The sequence below is a fragment of the Sparus aurata genome, chromosome 5 (genome assembly GCF_900880675.1).
Source record: "Sparus aurata chromosome 5, fSpaAur1.1, whole genome shotgun sequence".
Lineage (NCBI taxonomy): Eukaryota > Metazoa > Chordata > Actinopteri > Spariformes > Sparidae > Sparus > Sparus aurata.
This window is the reverse complement of record NC_044191.1, coordinates 19,876,394-19,893,922: the sequence shown is the minus strand read 5'-3', so window position 1 is coordinate 19,893,922 and position 17,529 is coordinate 19,876,394. Positions and strand designations below refer to the sequence as shown.

General features: G+C 39.7%; 1 protein-coding gene across 4 annotated transcripts in view; it reads left to right on the top strand.

The window, feature by feature from the left end:
* adamts3 (ADAM metallopeptidase with thrombospondin type 1 motif, 3) overlaps nt 1-17,529 on the top strand; it is a 139,836-nt gene that overhangs the window by 88,232 nt on the left and 34,075 nt on the right. For all 4 annotated transcript variants that reach the window (XM_030418205.1, XM_030418206.1, XM_030418204.1 and 1 more), the window contains 3 exons: nt 3,396-3,501; nt 10,527-10,670; nt 11,819-11,951. In XM_030418205.1, the coding sequence (XP_030274065.1) occupies nt 3,396-3,501; nt 10,527-10,670; nt 11,819-11,951 (383 nt within the window). The remainder of the gene's footprint in view (nt 1-3,395; nt 3,502-10,526; nt 10,671-11,818; nt 11,952-17,529) is intronic.

Here is a 17,529-nt window from a genome sequence, read left to right as displayed (position 1 = left end):
CTTGAAAATAAAGCAGGTGTCACTGTCAAACGGGATAATGCTCTCAAAGTATTAAGAAAATGAGTTTCCTTTTTAGAGCACTTTTGCATGCACAATTCTATATACACTATGAAGTGCGAAGCAGACATTTTGGATGCAAAAAGGTTCCAGAAGTCCATTCATTTTTCTGCATTAATGTTTGTAGATGGCAAGCATTTGGACATCCAGAGCTAAGATAAGCATGAAACACTGCTGGCTGAGTCATCGGTGCAAAAGATAGCTGCTGCGTCAGAAATTATCCGCCTGTTTCATGACTGTCAAGGGGCATTTTGGTAAGAAATGTCCAATTACCTAGCATAATATTTTGGTATGTAGGCCACACTGCTGACAGCAAGCAGAGCCTCTACTTGTTAGACGTCAATTAATTTGTTTATTTAAGGAATACATCCTTGGATTTTGGGTATATTTTTGGTCAGATGTAGCAGCTATAGAGCTGTGTTTTGTTCACAACAGAGATTTATATATTATGTTCAGGCCAGACTGGCTTTTTCAGCATAGCAAAGCCAGCTGAGGCTCATTGGTATCATAACATTTAAACCAATCTGTCATTTGAAACTGATAAGAAGAAAAACATGTTTTCTTAGACCCTGTCTCAATATTTGAAGAGTTCATTTTTCAGTTCATAACTCTGAACTTTTCCTATAAAATGATCCTTAAAGACCCGTCCCAGTCTTGGGGCTCTTTTAAAAGGTTACAAGTTGTTTTTTTTCCTTCAAAATGTCAGAAGCTCTCTAACTGCCCCTATCATTTATCTAAAGGAGTTTAGATCCACTGAATTATTTATTTGGTTTTCTCACCTAAAGTTTTTAATGTAAATATAAGCCCACAGATTACCTGTAGCTGCCACTATTAGCTGCAAAACACAATGGGTCCATATCATATAGTTGTACATGATCTAAGTTCAAATTGAACAACAAAATCACTAAAAATTAACTCGTAACACATGATTTTCTGAGGAAATACTCAGGCACCTCGCAAAAAGAAAGCCATTTTGTGACCTCAAAATACACCTGCCTAAGTAACAGGATATGTATATTTTTCATAATAATTGTATTGTTATTCAACCATTACTTCTGAACAACGCACAGTAATGATAATAGCTCCTGTCTTTTTTAGATTTTGTTGGAGAGTGGTCCTAATGCATAGCCGTCTTGTGGACTGCCTGTTGTTCTTTCTTGTCCTTTTGTACTGTATGTCCTACTGTCTGCTTGTACAGGGCTGATATTTAACGTGAATTAAGTTTTAAACAGATATTAAGATTGCAACTTTGGTTACATAATATGGCACAGCAAAACTAATGCCAAATTGGCCTTAAAACTGCTTTTTTTGTTGCTGTCTGCTGCAGTTTTTGGTGTGAGTGTATAGTGATGATAAAATGTGCAATCAGATGAACTAATCTGGATATTTATAAACTCTCATGAGAGTTTTCTCATCTAGATTAGGACAGCTGGACCGAAAGCGGGCACTGTTTAGAGGGTCACCCAAACTCTAAAACAAAAACTAGATTTAGAGAACTTCACCCCCTCCCAATTCCCAAGGTAAATTACACCCATGGGGAGGCATAACGCATGAGGAGTCAATTATGTTTGTTTGAGGCATCACTAAGAGTGTTTGAGCAAGTGTTTAATCCTGAATGCCACACAGCAGAGTCAATCCATAAGATTGTTTTTCTCTTTCAGTCTTCAATCAGTATTGCATGTTTTTTAGTTTAACTTCAATGTCATTTTCTTTGGTCTCTATACTTTGGCCTAAATTTCAGCTGCGGTTTTTGAATTTTTGGTGGAGATGGAGTTATATTAATGATTAATACCTAATAAAAGACAGCTCTTTTGTGCAAAAGATATATTGTCTGAGGCTTAATTAAGTCATTAATTGGTAATGAGGTGGATGGATTTTTCATTTAGACTGCAAGAAACTTAGCATGAACTCTCTCAGTCTCTTAAAGCACAGACACTGTTAAATTTAGCTTCAATTTAAAAAAAAAAAATCAGCGTGTGTATTTTTGCAGAGATCTTCTTTACAATTAACTCAGGTTTCATACTTGCATCTTTATTTTACCATGACAATAGCTGGCTCTCGCAAAAACCTGCTCAGAATGAGAAATGCTGAAAAGTCCACTTTAATTTGCAGGTTGAATGTCTACACGCTAAATGATTTATTTCAAAGTCTGGATGAGCCATAGTTACTGCTACTGTGTATAATCCCAGTGCTGCATCAAAATCCAGACTCACTCGTCTGTGTCTTAGCCTGGCAGTGCGTTCTTGTTGAATCTATCAGCGTTTGGGATTTGGTGCCAAAGAGGGTTAATCGTTATGTTGCAGCTACAGGTGTGTTACTGTCAGTGAAGTGGCGGGACAACAGCACTGAGCAGGGACTAAATGAGGAAGCACATGTTTGCTCTAATTTTGGCACAGTTAGGGTTCATTAGTGCTACCATCTGCTGTATTCGTGCACTCAGTTATTAATGTCAACAATGCGTCGGCATGGCTCATGCAACATCATGCAAATAAGTTATAGCAAGAAGATAGTGGGCGGGTAAAAATATGAATTTATTTCATATTTTTTATTTATTAATAATCATGAAGGTGACAAACATAGAAGAGCTTCCCTCCCTGCTGACTCTCCCACTGTGCCGCTCCCCTGTCCTTCGTTTGTAGGATCTGTTTTCTGCCGTGTTTGCAGAGCTCATCATCACATGCATTGTTGCACTCCTCGTATTCATGTAACACACTGAAAACGCACACAATACGAACAGGAAGGAATATGCACATATCTGTCCTACTTAAAGTACAAGTTAGCTCTCCACCCCAAAACATAGGTACTGTCGGTTTTATGTGTTTAAATTTTGAGATATCCACCTGTGAAACTTCCCCCCGTCACTCCAATGTAGAGAAGTGGGGCTTTCTTTTGTGGGGCTCGTGCATTGGAAATTGACAATTTAGATTTAGCAGCAACATCTTTTTGTGACACAATGTCCCAGTTTCTCTGAATTATCCCTAGATATATGGGACTATGTCTTTGGTAGTAATATTTTCTCTAAAGAACCGCAAAGCCTGTTGATTATCCAAAGTTACAAGGACATAGTTTTTTGAAAATACAGGCCGCTGTCATTTTCAGTGTCTACATAGACAGATAGTAGAGATCAGAAGCAGTAAGCCTGTAAATGACACCAAAACTCTTTAGAGACTCTGAGGATAAGTACTGTGTAGGTACAGTCATATAAACCTCAGTGTGGTGGTTAGTCTTTAGAGATGTAATAAAAAGATCATTACCAGGACATGAATGCACAAGGAAACACACTCACGTGACTCAGTTTTTGACAACAAGCTTCATCCTTCTTCCATGTTGTTCTTCAGGTTACGCTCCAGTCACAGGGATGTGCCACCCAGTCCGGAGCTGCACTCTCAACCATGAAGACGGCTTCTCCTCGGCCTTTGTCGTGGCTCACGAGACCGGACATGTGTAGGTTCTCGATATGTTCTGTCTTCTATGTCTGTGTAGGTGTTTGAAGCCAAACACATTCCTCTCGTCAGAGTGGCTCTGTTATGTGCAAAGGAGATTGTTGTCCTTCCTTATGAAAAACAAAACAAAACTGCTGCACAGTGTCAGTCTGCAAGTTCATCCTCCTGAGGCATATTTTTCCCCTTGATCTCTATGTTAAGTGGCAGGAGAGACCTTTCAGCAGATTGGCCTTTAGCACTCTGACAGTGAACATACTAGCCTTTGTTAATTTTCATGATTTATTTATTGAGCATATCCCCAAAAGCACAAGGAGTCCTCCATCACCAGTACACATCTTACAGACAAAGACCTACTTTGATGAAGTAGAGTCATGGGAGCTGTTGCCTTCACTTAAATAACCTCCATTTCTGATGAGATCAGGTTTAAAATGATCAGTCAGCTGATTGGACCACCATCTCCAGGGTCAAACAGTCTTAATTTGCTGCAGCACATTTGTTTAAGCTTGTTGAAAAAGAAATTAGTAGAAAGGGAGGGAGGTTACACAGCGAAAAAAGGGAAGCTGTCCGTCACAGAGCAAACTAGCTGAGATAGCAAGGATCGATCCTTGTGAAATGTCCCAGAGCGAGACACAGAATCCTCCAACTTCACGGTTGTTGCTTTGTGCCTAACCCCTGAGAGAAGCGAGCGTACGGTTTCATCCTCAGGGATCAATAAAAGCAAAGAGTCATATAAAAACTGTTTGGAAACCAGGAGCTGTGCTGTACACACACAGCTGTCTAATGCTGAGAAGGGTTTCCGATGTTCAACAACAATGTGAACATGCACCCTTGTAAAACCCATCCTGAACATCTGTATAAGGAGATTTTTAATTGAAGATCATAATGACACTATTAATATCATGCTAACAGTTGCAAAATACCCGTACGGGGGTGATGAGATGAGCCTGTGGAGCTCCAGGATCTCCTGTCTCCTCATTTGACTCCCGCAGTCACCGTTAGCGACCACTATCACAGATATGAAGTCCAGACATCATGTTTTTAATTAATCCATTGCCATGGTTAGGATATTTAATGTGACCTTGTGAAAAACCTCGTAGTGTCAAATCATTATCTGAGCAGGCACACGGTGTAAATCTGGTGGGGAGAATGGGGCAGCCTGCATGTATAAGTAAGTCAAACCACCCCTTGTTTCTTGGTTACCACACATCAAATGAATCATGCAACCATAGATGCAGAAAGAGAAAATGTTTCAGATGTAACTCACAGTAAGGAATATGGCCCAGTTATTTTCAGTTTGTCTAAACATACACATACACAGTACATCCTCACAATCTTATGTTAATATGCCACTATATTACATTTAACAGAGGCTCACAGGGGATCTTTCTCACAGCAAATTGAAAGTCCAAGGAGAAGTTGATTTAATTAACAGCAATCAGATGTCAGACCGACAGCGTAACAGTGAAGAGATGCGCTGAGGATACCAGATGTCTCGCATTCACCCACCCTTCACATCGTGATCACAGGCAGGATGAGTCTTGAGTGCATACTTGTCCTTTTGTTGTAAGAAAGATGTTTTCATCACATGACATGATGGCATCTGATAAAGTGGTCTGATATGTGGAATAGAGGTTCTGAATCCCACAACCTGAAACAGAGTGGATTATTTTCGAAGTGTTTAAGTGTTTTGTTGTTTATACTGTAGCATGGTCATCTAAGAACCTTTTCAGATTATTAGACCCTATTTATAGCTTGTGAGTATTCAGTTTTAGGGCATCAGTATGCTTAAGAGCACTCCTGCCAGTTGAAGCCCCCACACTTGTCAGATGTCAAGGATTTTGTTAACTTTCCAGAACCAATAAGCACATCCACTTAGCTAAGAGATTGGCAGGGGGAGAGGAATGAGTGGGAGAAAAAGTCATTTTTTAGGTGCATCATGATAAATTTGAAACCCAGTATTGTGATCACCTGTTACAACTTTATAGGACCAGGCAGTGCGCTCCTTGCAGCTAAACCAATTGGAAGGTGAAACATAACGGATGTAAACACGTGTTTCATGTTAATGCTCTGAGCTCGGCTATGTACGCCTTGGTGTACACCTGTTTCTTAAAAGTCAGTCCATTCAGACGAGGTGTCGCCACAGTGTGGTTTACACAGGTTTGCCCTTTTTAGAGATGCATAGAAGTTGCCAGCTGAGATCAAAAAAACATTAAATCTATAGTCACAACAGAAGTGTTACAGGGACGCCATCTTGGCTCTCTCTCTCTAGGCAAAGATAATGCAACTTAATTAATGTGTTCATCTTAATTAAGGATAATTAAAAATAGGCTTTGGTTACACAATGATGCATAGAAATCAATTATTGAGAGGCATTCAGGTGCATTGATAATTGTTTTATATTTGTATGGTAGCCTGATGAATCAGATTTAAACTTTCCCAAGCTCTAAGTTTGCGTCCTTTACCACACTACCTCTGTCACAATCTGTTTGTAAGAATGAGAAAAGACAAACAATTTCATCGCAACAGCACAACAAAGATCCAAATAACCTTCGTGATGCTGCAGTAAGGAGGCTATTATGGTCTGCTTTTCATCTAGCCTTCAAGTCTGAGAACTCTTCTTCCTTCAGACTCGGCCATATACCACGTAGTACGACCTGCATTGTTACACGCATACTTTCCCCTTGTTTGGGTTCATTTGCCGTTATACAACACAAGAAAGAAAAAACTCCTGCATGCTACACAAACTGCACAACATATATACAGTAATTTATATACAAATATACCTATTTATATAAGTATGCAACGAGATGGTCATGATTATGTGGGTGGCATCTTTACATCAAAAGTCTGACATCTAGGAAACCGTCCATCAACTTGAACTGTGTGTAAGCAGCAAGCATTGTCCAGCTATAGCTCTGCACTCTGTCGGTCCGGACAGGTTGGATGGTCGAAAGATGCCGCAGGCTGTGATGGTTTCAAATCCACTACTCTTCATCCAAAACACCTCCTTTGTTCTCTGATGATGATGATGATGATGATGATGATAAATCTTCCTGCCCGATGCAGTACATGTTTCAGCAATAAAGCTGGACATTTCCAGATATATTTCCCCCTTTATTTGCACCAAATAAACACAAAATGGATAATTATTAAGTTAAATTATCAGGATATTTTCTGCCATTTTACATAACCTGATCACGTATCTAGATAGCTGTTGAATGTGAGCTATTTAAAGACCAGTAGACCAAAAACAAAAGTTAGGTAACAAACTAAAACAGTTAGGTTCAACTCACACCTACACACAATGTAAATGTTCAGCTGATTTAATGATGATGCTGATCAGCATTAAGTAGAATTGTGTGTAATAATTTTACAAGCCGATGCAGCAGCTGCTCAAACTCTTTAGCATTTCATGCATGCTTTAAATATGTGAACAGGAATTTGTGACATTGGAACACACAGTATTGATGCCTCATCTGCCGACACAGGCAATTATTGATGCGCACTGTATGCTAAACACATGCCCTCATTCAGAGCAGGGACAGTACAGGATGTACAGCAGTGCGTAGCGGACACATCAGCTGCCGTGCAACCTTTTGTTGTTATTGTTCACTGTTCAATCCGGCTGTGTGTCGAACATTAAAGAACAGCAGAAATGCATCAGTAGTAATTCAAAATGTATGGTGATTAAAAAAAAATAACATGTCTCCATAAAAACTCTGATAATCTACAGCACATGCAGTTTCAAATACAAAAATGTTATCTTTATGTCTACTTGGTCTTATGGAGACATTATAGACATAAAAACAATGTCTGCGTAGTGACTGCTGAGGCCCAATGGAACCAAAAACAGTAAAAAATCACTAAATTCAGTGTCTTTCTCCTAAACTAGCTCTTTGTAGCAATTCAAGGCAGTGTTTTGTAAGTTGTCTGGTATTGATACGTTCCATAAACAACCTTGCTTATTCATCTGACAAATAAAGTTTGTTAGGTCCAATGTATTTTCATGATAGGAAAATGTTTATTCTCTAGTACATGGTGGCAGCAGTACTCTGTGTGCCTCAGTACGTCATACATGGTTTGCAGCAAAGTTTTCACTTTCAAGTGCTACTCTGTCGGTGTTTTACCCTCTAAAATCCATCTGAAGCCTTTTTTTTCCCCTTCAAAGCCAGGGCGAAAATCAAGAACTTCATCGGAAATGTTCCTTCACAGTTTGAAGGGGTTGATCTTACTTTAGTTTTGTATTATTTATGCTTAATCTCTGTTTTATTAAGACATTTTGAAGTATGAAAGTTCATTCCTGACCTTGGAAACAGTGTTTCGGGTCTACTAATTAGCCTTCTCTGAAACATTAAACAATATCACAGTCATCATCAGCGGATGGGGTTCGCTCAGGTCTGATCAAAGAAACATAAACAGATGTCATAACCATCAACAGCAGTTAACTACAGTGTGGCATGTGGCACTAAGGTGGCTGGGGTTTTAAGGCTTGTCTACTCAGCCCCATGTCCCTGGTGTAACAGCACTGTTAGGAATGTTAAAATTATTTGTTGTTTTGTTCTCTGAGGTTTATTTCTACTAAGCCACATCAACTTGATAAAATCGAAAAACAGAGTTGAACTACAGGGTCATATTAGGTCCCAGCAAAAGAGTTTTGAAGAGTTTTCAGTCTCTTCTTCCTCTACTTATCGTCTCTTTGGTAAGACCTGCTTTTTGAGATTGGCAAATAAGAAATGGTGACTATGACATTGGTTTGGCTCCAGCTGGAAACTTTTGTCGCAAATCATCTCCAATCATCTCTCCATTGTCAACTCCCAGATGAAGGCACAAAATGTCCAAAAAAAAGGAAGGAATACTTTTGAAAAAATGACACGACATTTGATTCAACTCAATTTGAACTCTCTGCTGTTTCAACTTTCCACATTTGCGTCTGCAAAGACTTCATCAGACTCACTGTGAGTAGCTGCTCGTAATGAATTGGAAGTGAATAAGACAGTGAGGAAGATTTTATGGCCTCCACCTGATAATCCACTAACATCTCAGAGCTGAAATGTTGCACTGTAGCATTTGGTCTACAATTTAAATGCTTAAAATAAGTTCTGTGGAACTCACAAATACAGATCAGAATGTCAATTTTGGTTATTCATGAGTGTTGAATTTTGCATGATATCTCCTGGCTGTACAGGAATCTAATCATTTCTGTTTTGCAAGTCTGTATCGGAGCACAAAATGTCTCTCCTCTTGCAGGCGTTTACACTGGTGGTGTTAACTAGATTATGTAAAAGTTCAACAATCAAAGATAGAATATTTCTCACTGAAAAAATAGGGAAATCATTGAAGTTAAGTAAAGTAAGTTAAACAGAGACCCATTATGCTCATGTTCAGGTAGATAATGTTAATTGGGCTACCACTTAAAAAAAAGGTTTACATGCTTTAATGCTCAGAAAACTTTCTCATTCTCATCAGTCACCCAACTCCCAGCCTCCCTTATCTAAATAGAAGAGCCATCACTTGTAATGCACACAACCCTGGACACCGTCTCTTCACATTTTTTACCCTGCTTCCATCCAGCAGAAGTTCTTTCTCTCCCATCATAGCTGTGCTAAACTCCATGGCTCACTTGCTCCAATAATACACTATGTAGTCAGTATAGATGTAATCTGTCTACATGTTTTGTTCATCTGTGGGTCCATCTTGACACAGGATTCACCTGTTTACTGTTTAGGCTCTTAGGTTTGTTGATAATGTGTCAGTGTGAATTGTTCCAGAACTAAAAGGCAACAACGTTTAATTGTTTTCCTCAGTCCTAACAAAGTGAACAAAACTACAGGTGTGAAAGCAACACATCAGGAGCTCTGTTTGCACTGATTAAATAGTTACAACACATGTTGATCTAGGCAAACGTCATGTTTAAAATTCCATCTTTGTTATAATTTCATTGTGATGTTTCCTCTGGACTGACGTCTGAGCAGGTGTGACACCTGCCTTATAATAGCCACTGTCACATAGAGAACAACAAACCAAAACATCATCTCTTTCCAATCATACAGAGACTTTTGTTCAGTCGAAATGTGTGTTTGTTCTTCACTTCCTCCGGTGAATCGTTTTGTTCCTTTAGTACAGAAGGCCGACTGAGAATTACTACATACTTTGCGAAACTTAAATGGAGAAGAACTGTACTTTTCTAGATGCACACCGCCTTGAGACAACAGTGTGCCAACCTTTCAAAAGTCTACCTGCTGCAGGAAAAATTTTATTTGTTTAGTAGTAATGACTCAAGTAATTAAATCCACACAGTTGCAAAGTCCACTGATGGAAAAAAAATGACATCTGTCATTTACATTCTGGATGAGATGCACCTGAATGCACCTTGACAAGAATTAAGGGAAGAAGGAAATAAAGACAAGGGGAGATAATACAATTTTTTAAAAATGTATTTATTTTATACCATAAATCCTTATGTTAATGTACTACTATGAGGAGATTAGCTATTTCTGAATAGTTTTTTTAAATTATTCTTAATATCACCTTGAATGCTGAGGATAAAACGAGTCTCACAGCCCGAGGTGAGAAGCTGCTCTGTAGTCTGGCTGTACAACACTAAAACAAAGTTAACTTTTTTCACCATCATCATACTCCAGTTATTGATGTTTACTTATCCACAAAAACATACTTTGCATTATCACAATTCATCCTGCAAACAGCTGTGTTAATAGAAGAAACTAGGATTTAGAATATGAAATGCATCTGTCTTTCACTTGACACAAATGCATGCGTCAGCCAGATCAAGATCTTTAAGACAGAGTGTGGCATAATCCAAATTAGGTAAGATTCCTCGTACTGGTCTCAGTACCTTATATAAGTAAAGTATTTTTCCTCTTTTGTCCATGAAAAAGATCAAGATTGTGTATAATGATCCAATGGTTCAAAAGCAGCTTATTTGATCCAAACTCTATGGAGATTGATCTTGACATCCTGCAGGTTTGTAATTATTTGCTTGTCTCTTGACTGTCCGTGTGGGAGCAGGTTGGGCATGGAGCATGATGGTCAAGGCAACCGCTGCGGGGATGAAACAGCGATGGGGAGTGTTATGGCTCCTCTGGTGCAGGCGGCCTTCCATCGATACCACTGGTCCATGTGCAGTGGACAGGAGCTGAAGAGATACATCCAGTGAGTTCATGTTTTCAGTTAACAAAGATGCTTTAATAAGTCACATAAAGTAGCAGGGATGCTGCTCTATGATTGACTTCATTTGATTGCATTTCTGTCTTTACTGCCTAATACAATTGGTGGAAAATGTCAGAGCCATAAAATGACGCTGAAAGTCTCACATGGAGGGCAAGGCCACCCGTCCATTCAAATTGATTATATCAGTGCTAGAAAATGTTCATAGATCTTTTTATCTGGGGCGCAGCAGTAGCTCACCTACATGCACCTCATGTACAGAGATTGTGTTGGATGTTGCTCTTTAACACAGGCAAGGATACATACAAGGATTTGTAGATTTGATAAATGTGTCTTTGCTTACATGTGCAGAAAAAGGTAAAGCATCAAAAGCCTTTCACATCTGAACAGACCACATTAAAAACAAGCTCTGCTCAAAACTCTACTGCTTCTCTTCTGAGGAAATGCACATCATTATCGCGCTACTAAAGTAGCTAAAGCTGTGAAATACAGAATGTTCCTTTAATTAAAACAGCATCATGCCATCTTCAGACAGGACACTGAAAGAGCCAGTATGAGTCGCAGCTAATGCATCCCTGGCCTGTGTTCGGTTCCCAGGCATCAAGGTTTTCCGGTCAGCTGTGAAGGAATCAATTTCTGATAAGCCCAGCAGAGCGTGGTCACCACACAACTAGGCTGCATTAAAGGAGATGACAATGTGCAATCAATCACTATACAGTAATATTTAATATAGTATGACAAGTCTTGCTGCACTACGATAATGTAGGATCATACAAGAGAAAGAGAAAGTTGTTGTAACTGCTGTTACAGCTGTGGTGAAGTTTATAGGATGATTGAAATCATTTCACACATACAAAAGGCACAGATGGCTCGCTGACTCTGGGCAGAGTTGAACTGTGCACCTCGCCATGAAAAGAATCAGGGGACTTACTACAGCTACCTACCCAACACATGCAGCCAAACCTGTCCATAACCTGTCCAGATTTAAAACTAAAGGTCTGGATCTCTCCGCCATTGAGGTGAATAAAGGCCCCAGGTGGCAAATCCATTTTAAAAAATTATGTTAAAATCTATATTAGGAATCTCTGTTCAGTTTTTGACACCTTTGTCGCCTCTTTTTCATTTTCTGACAGCACATATGACTGTCTCTTGGATGACCCCTTCAAACACGACTGGCCACAGCTTCCTGAGCTACCTGGCATCAACTACTCGATGGATGAGCAGTGTCGATTTGACTTTGGAGTGGGCTATAAGATCTGCACTTCAGTGAGTACAGCCTCCAGGGCTTCCATTTAGTGGACAGACACTACCTACAGTGAGCCCCATCACAGAAATACATCCGTAAGTGAGACTCAGCAGAGAAAAATGGAAAAGATGGAATCCATAGAAACTTAATTTACTCTCAAATAGCTAAGAAAAATAAGATGGCATCCAGCTGAAACGCTCTCTGGCTGTAGAAATAATATTTGAAGTGAGCAAGTGAGTTTCTTGCAGAAGGACATGCAGGGGGTGTTATCAGCCCGCCTGAGAAAACGTCCATCAAATATCATCGGACTTATACGAACAGAATCAAGTGCTAGATTAGTTCGAATTTAAGACCTATGCTTATTTAAACACTGTCACATCCGCTGTCCGGCTAGTTCTGTACATAAATGTTTTTTTTAATAATAGATACAATTTCATTTTCAGAAAAGTATTATTTCTTATTTCCTTTGAGACTTTGGGGCAAGTTTTACATTATGCCAAAATATGTTGTGACTTGGATTGGTTGAATGCTGAATGGTTGAAACTGTTCCTATCCTATCTATGACTTCTAAAACAGAGTGCAGGTGACGAATGTGAGTTTAACTTGCAGCACCTGATGAATAATTGATTTGAGGATGTGTTGATCAGGCCATTCACAAAACAACATGTCCTTTCATCAAGACCTCTTGCTGTTACATTTTCAAAAACCCTCCAAAACCTGCAGGCGAACGAGTCATCCTGGTACTACATTTGCAGAGAGAATGTGTTCATATTGTAAGGACTTGGCAGAGACCTAGAGGCGAGGGGTCTGACTAGAACCTTGACTTGATGGGTAAAGCTCTTGACTGTAAATCAAGGTCAGAATCTCTTTGAAAGCATTTTTGATTTCGACAGACTCCTTTGTTATCCTGCCTCACTGGGGATGAAGGCTGCACTGTTTGATTTCCACAAATACAGCCAAAGAATCAGGAGGTCAGACGGCTGCATCTGATGTATAATCACAACTTGCTGTACATTCAGTTGACAAGGAGGGTTTTTATTGCCATTGGCTGTCCTTGCTAATTACTTTGAAGGGTAGTTTTTGATCCACCAACAGAAAATTGCTAAGACAAGCCATTACCAAGGAAGTATGATAACATGTTTCGAAGTCCAGTATCCATTACAAGTATAAAGATCCTCTTTTCGAGCTGTAGTCTGTTTTTACATTGCAGACATAGAACGCATCAAAAGGGTTCTTGAACTGTACTGTACTGTATGTAAGAGTGGTCGCTGATAATGATAAACACACAGAGAATTATCCCCTGACCCTGCCGCTCTCCTCAGTTCTACTCAGCATTCCAGCGTCTTTCAGCTCATTGTTTTGGTTTTCCAGCCCAAAACCTTTTTGTTTGATTTGCCTGCTCTCATTTGCTGCTGTTTTAAGCGAAAAATATCTTATAAACCCAATGTAGGCCACTGGCCCAGCACGAAATAGGAGTTTGCAACTCCCCGCTGAACACAATAGAGCATTTAGCAGCTAAACAGATTTCCCTCAAATGCGACCACACAAAATTACATGATATACAGTAAGTATAGAGGCTTTAAATGTATAGCAGAAGTATGAAGAAGCATAGAATGAAAATATTTGAGTACAGTAGATTCCATTAATTGCCAATGTCAGTAGATGGCTTTACATTTACATGTAGGGCATTTAGCAGACGCTTTTGTCCATGTTCATACATACATACACGGATGGCGGTGGCTGCCATGCAAGGTTGCGACCAGCACATCAGGAGCAGTCTGGGGTTCAGTATCTTGCCCAAGGGTCACTTCGACATGCAGAACGGGGGAATTCAAGACACTGGCTCTACCCCTGAGCCACACCTGCCCCTTCATTCAAAGGCTAACTTTGTGTTCGCAAAACCAACCTCAAAGACTTAGCAGGCACAAGGCTCAAGTGACTTAATGGTAAATTAATTTGACTTGTCAATTCCAAAGCATTGGTCAAACTACACAGGATGCACAAATTACTGGCATTTATATCTCACTGCACAGAGAACAGTTTGATTTCAGGAACTTTGTGGCCAATTTATGCATGTTTGTCTGGTTCATAAATGGTTGCTGACAGCAGGCTGTGGTGTAGCAGCATGGATACAAAGGTCAGTGTTTGGAGCTAGAATAAGCTCTGAATGTTTACAGGCCATTTAGAGATACGATGTAGATGTGAACCACCACAATGCTCCATTATGACCACATAAAGATACCAGACTGTCGACTGATTGGTTGGCTGTTCTGACTGTTGTTGGTTTATTTGCTTAAAAAGCGCATTTTAGTCAATTCAGGATGGGAAGAGCACCGTGCATAATGTCTATAATTTGATGAATTCAGTTTATTGTCCAACCCTAATCTTAAATCTTTCCAGTTGTTCATTCTCTATAGGCAGACTAAAACCAGAAATATCCTGGAAGCTGTGGGATATCATTGTATGACAGCAATGATCTCCTTCTTCTGGGATTACTCTATTAACACTGGCAGTCACACTTCTTGATTTTCTGAGTGCTTTTGCAAATGTGACTAATGGTGGCAGGAACTCCCTTAAAAAACTTGTTTGCTCTTCTTCTACATAAACCTGATGATGGCATCTCCCAGGATTTTGTTGGATAGATTTCTTGAATTATGTCCTATGCACTCACATTGTTGATTAATTCAGGAGCAGCCTATCTGCTGTGGTGGAAATACCTCAGCTGCTGGCTCTTAATACTTATGGCTCTAATATACTGATATTTTCATGAACAAAGTCAAGCCTACACACATGTACATGAAAGCACCAGACCCTTGCAGACTAAAAAGACAAGAGATTCCTTGTTCTTCTCCTTTTTTGAAAAATAGTGAAAAAAAAGGTATTTTTTTGTCGTTTGTCGTCAGAACATCAACTTGCCTGTGTAGAATGAGACAGCACCTGGCACTTTTAAAGACTTTCTAAATGTATGTGTGTCTGTGTGTGTGTGTGACCCCATGTATTCAGTTGGAAATGGCTATGCTGGAACTAAATGACTGCTTCCCTTTTTTAAATCCATTTGAATAGGTGAAATAAGCCTGAAATCATTTTTGCATTTGCGTCAGAGAGGAGCTGAATTCCTAAGAAAAGAGAGATTATGATACAGTCATCAGAATGCGCTCTGATGATACAGTACATGTATTGTATGCAAGAGAAGGAATTTACCGAAAAATCAACTGTAACAAGTCATTTAGACAGTGAATCTTATGTTTTCTAAATATGTGAGTTATTTAGGTAGTAGTTATTAAGTAGTGACATCAATGTCCTTCTATTTACCTCCGTAATAAAGTGCCACTGACTGAACATTTTTGCTAGAAACAAGCAAAATGATGCAAAAGCTTTTTGACAGATCTGCACTTGTTTCAAGGGAGGAAAAAACATTTAAACCAGATCAAGAGTAAATGACTTGATATGGGATTTGGGACAATTTGGGTTTGCCACTGCTGGCCAACCCAAAGCATCAATTGAGGTCAGTTCATCAGAATTGCCTACTCCAGCTTTATCAAACAGGTAATTGTTCCTTTAAAACTAGCTTAGCTTAAAACCCAAACCTGCAACCATTGATCACTGGTCTGCTTTACATTGACTTCCAATCATTTGTACAACCTCACCCTAACCCTAACTCTAACCTATTCAACCCTACCTTGACCTTAATTCAACCCTACCTTGACCTTAACCTTAACTCAATTCATACTTTACCCTACACTTATCCAGGACCTCAGAAATCATGTTTTGCCACATTAAGACCAGTCTTTGGTCACTATGAGGACTGTTGGGCCTAACATGAATTTTCAGAAATGGTCCACACTAGGTAACAAAAATGTGCACACACACACACACACACACACACACACACACACACACACACACAGTTACCTGAGCTTTTTTAGAAGGCAGCTTCAGAGCACAGCACAACAGAGAACCAGAGCTGCAGTTGGAAGTCATGGAGGCCTCTTTACAGCAATTGTGTATCGCAGCCCATTGGAATCCTTTCTATGTTACCATCTGCAAAGGTTTTTGTTCTTGTAGAAAAAATTCATTCAATCTAGCTAATTGCCTTGTGTGCCTCTGAAACAAAAGGCCACTCGCCCGAGTAACTGATCCAGAAGGCCACGTCAGACACGCTCAGAGGCTCGTATTAAACTCTGCTCAATTCAAATGTTCAAGTGCTTTATGTCTTTCTATTAAGTCCTAATAAATGAGCTGGAGATGAGCTGGAGAGATGAACTGTTTCTTTATCAATATCAGTCAGTGAACTGAAGATCATTTGAAGCAGTGTCATGCCAGTATTTTACTGCACAAATGGGAAGAAATTCACTTGAAGTAAATACATCTAATACAGAATTCCTGAGTGATGACAGGCTTACTTAGAAAGCACTCAAAGACTTTAAGCAAGGTGCAAGATTACACCTGACAATAAATAGTGATGCTGATTGTCTGATGATGGCCAGCGGAGTATTTCAATCTTATCCAGTGACATTAGAGATTTGATCAAGGATGAATTGTGTTAACAGTGTAAGTGAGTCAAAAGTGAGTCAGACTGCAGCTATGTAAGTTTTAAGTTATCATCTGATACACCTGCCAGTCAAAGACCGCTGATGTAATTGAACACATTTTGTAGCACAACATGTACGTCCAATTCCAGCAGTATATTATTATTATTATTATTATTATTATGGTAGTAAAATCTGCTGCGTCCCAACCTGACAGGTCTAAAGTTTCAAATTGTATGGCTCATGCTGTTCAAAAAGCCTTGTGGTATAACGATGCACCAGGAACGTAAGAGACCCATTTTTGAGTTATCTTAAATCGGTCTGATAATCTCCTCTAATCCTGTAGATAATGTCTGACCTACTTCTCTAAGGAGGGTCAAACAATAAACTGTTCTCACAGAAAGCTTTCATAATCCCTTCTTCTTTAGTACCTCTGATTGTGGAGCCCTGAGAACCTCTAAACAACAATTTGGACTCTCAGGTGTCACCTGTTGGTAAGATTGTGACTGTGGAATACTAACATATGTTTTAAGTCAATCTTCCTTTTCTATCAGACTTTATAACATCAGTTTTATTTGTATCAAGACCATTTTCAGCATCAAAATTCACAATACTGAGCACCTTGGTTGAAGCTGTGCAAAGTGGGAAATAACATTCACTTCCTGTTGTTTTCACAGCTGGACATTTTCTATTAAATATGTGTTGTAATTATGGTACTCAGTAGGAAACCGGTGGGTTGCCTACTCCGTGTGGGGAATGAGTCCTTGCCCCAAGTGAAGGAGTTTAAGTACCTTGGAGTTTTGTTCACGAGTGAGGGGACGATGGGGCGTGAGATCGACCGGGGAGTCGGAGCAGCGGGTGCGGTGTCGCATGCGCTTCATCGCACGGTTGTGACGAAAAGGGAGCTGAGCCGGAAGGCAAAGCTTTCGATCTACCGGTCAATCTTCATCCCTACCCTCACCTGTGGTCATGAGAGATGGCTCAGGACCGAAAGAACGAGATCGCGGGTACACACGGCCGAAATGGGTTTCCCCGCAGGGTGTCTGGGGTCTCACTTAGAAATGGGGTG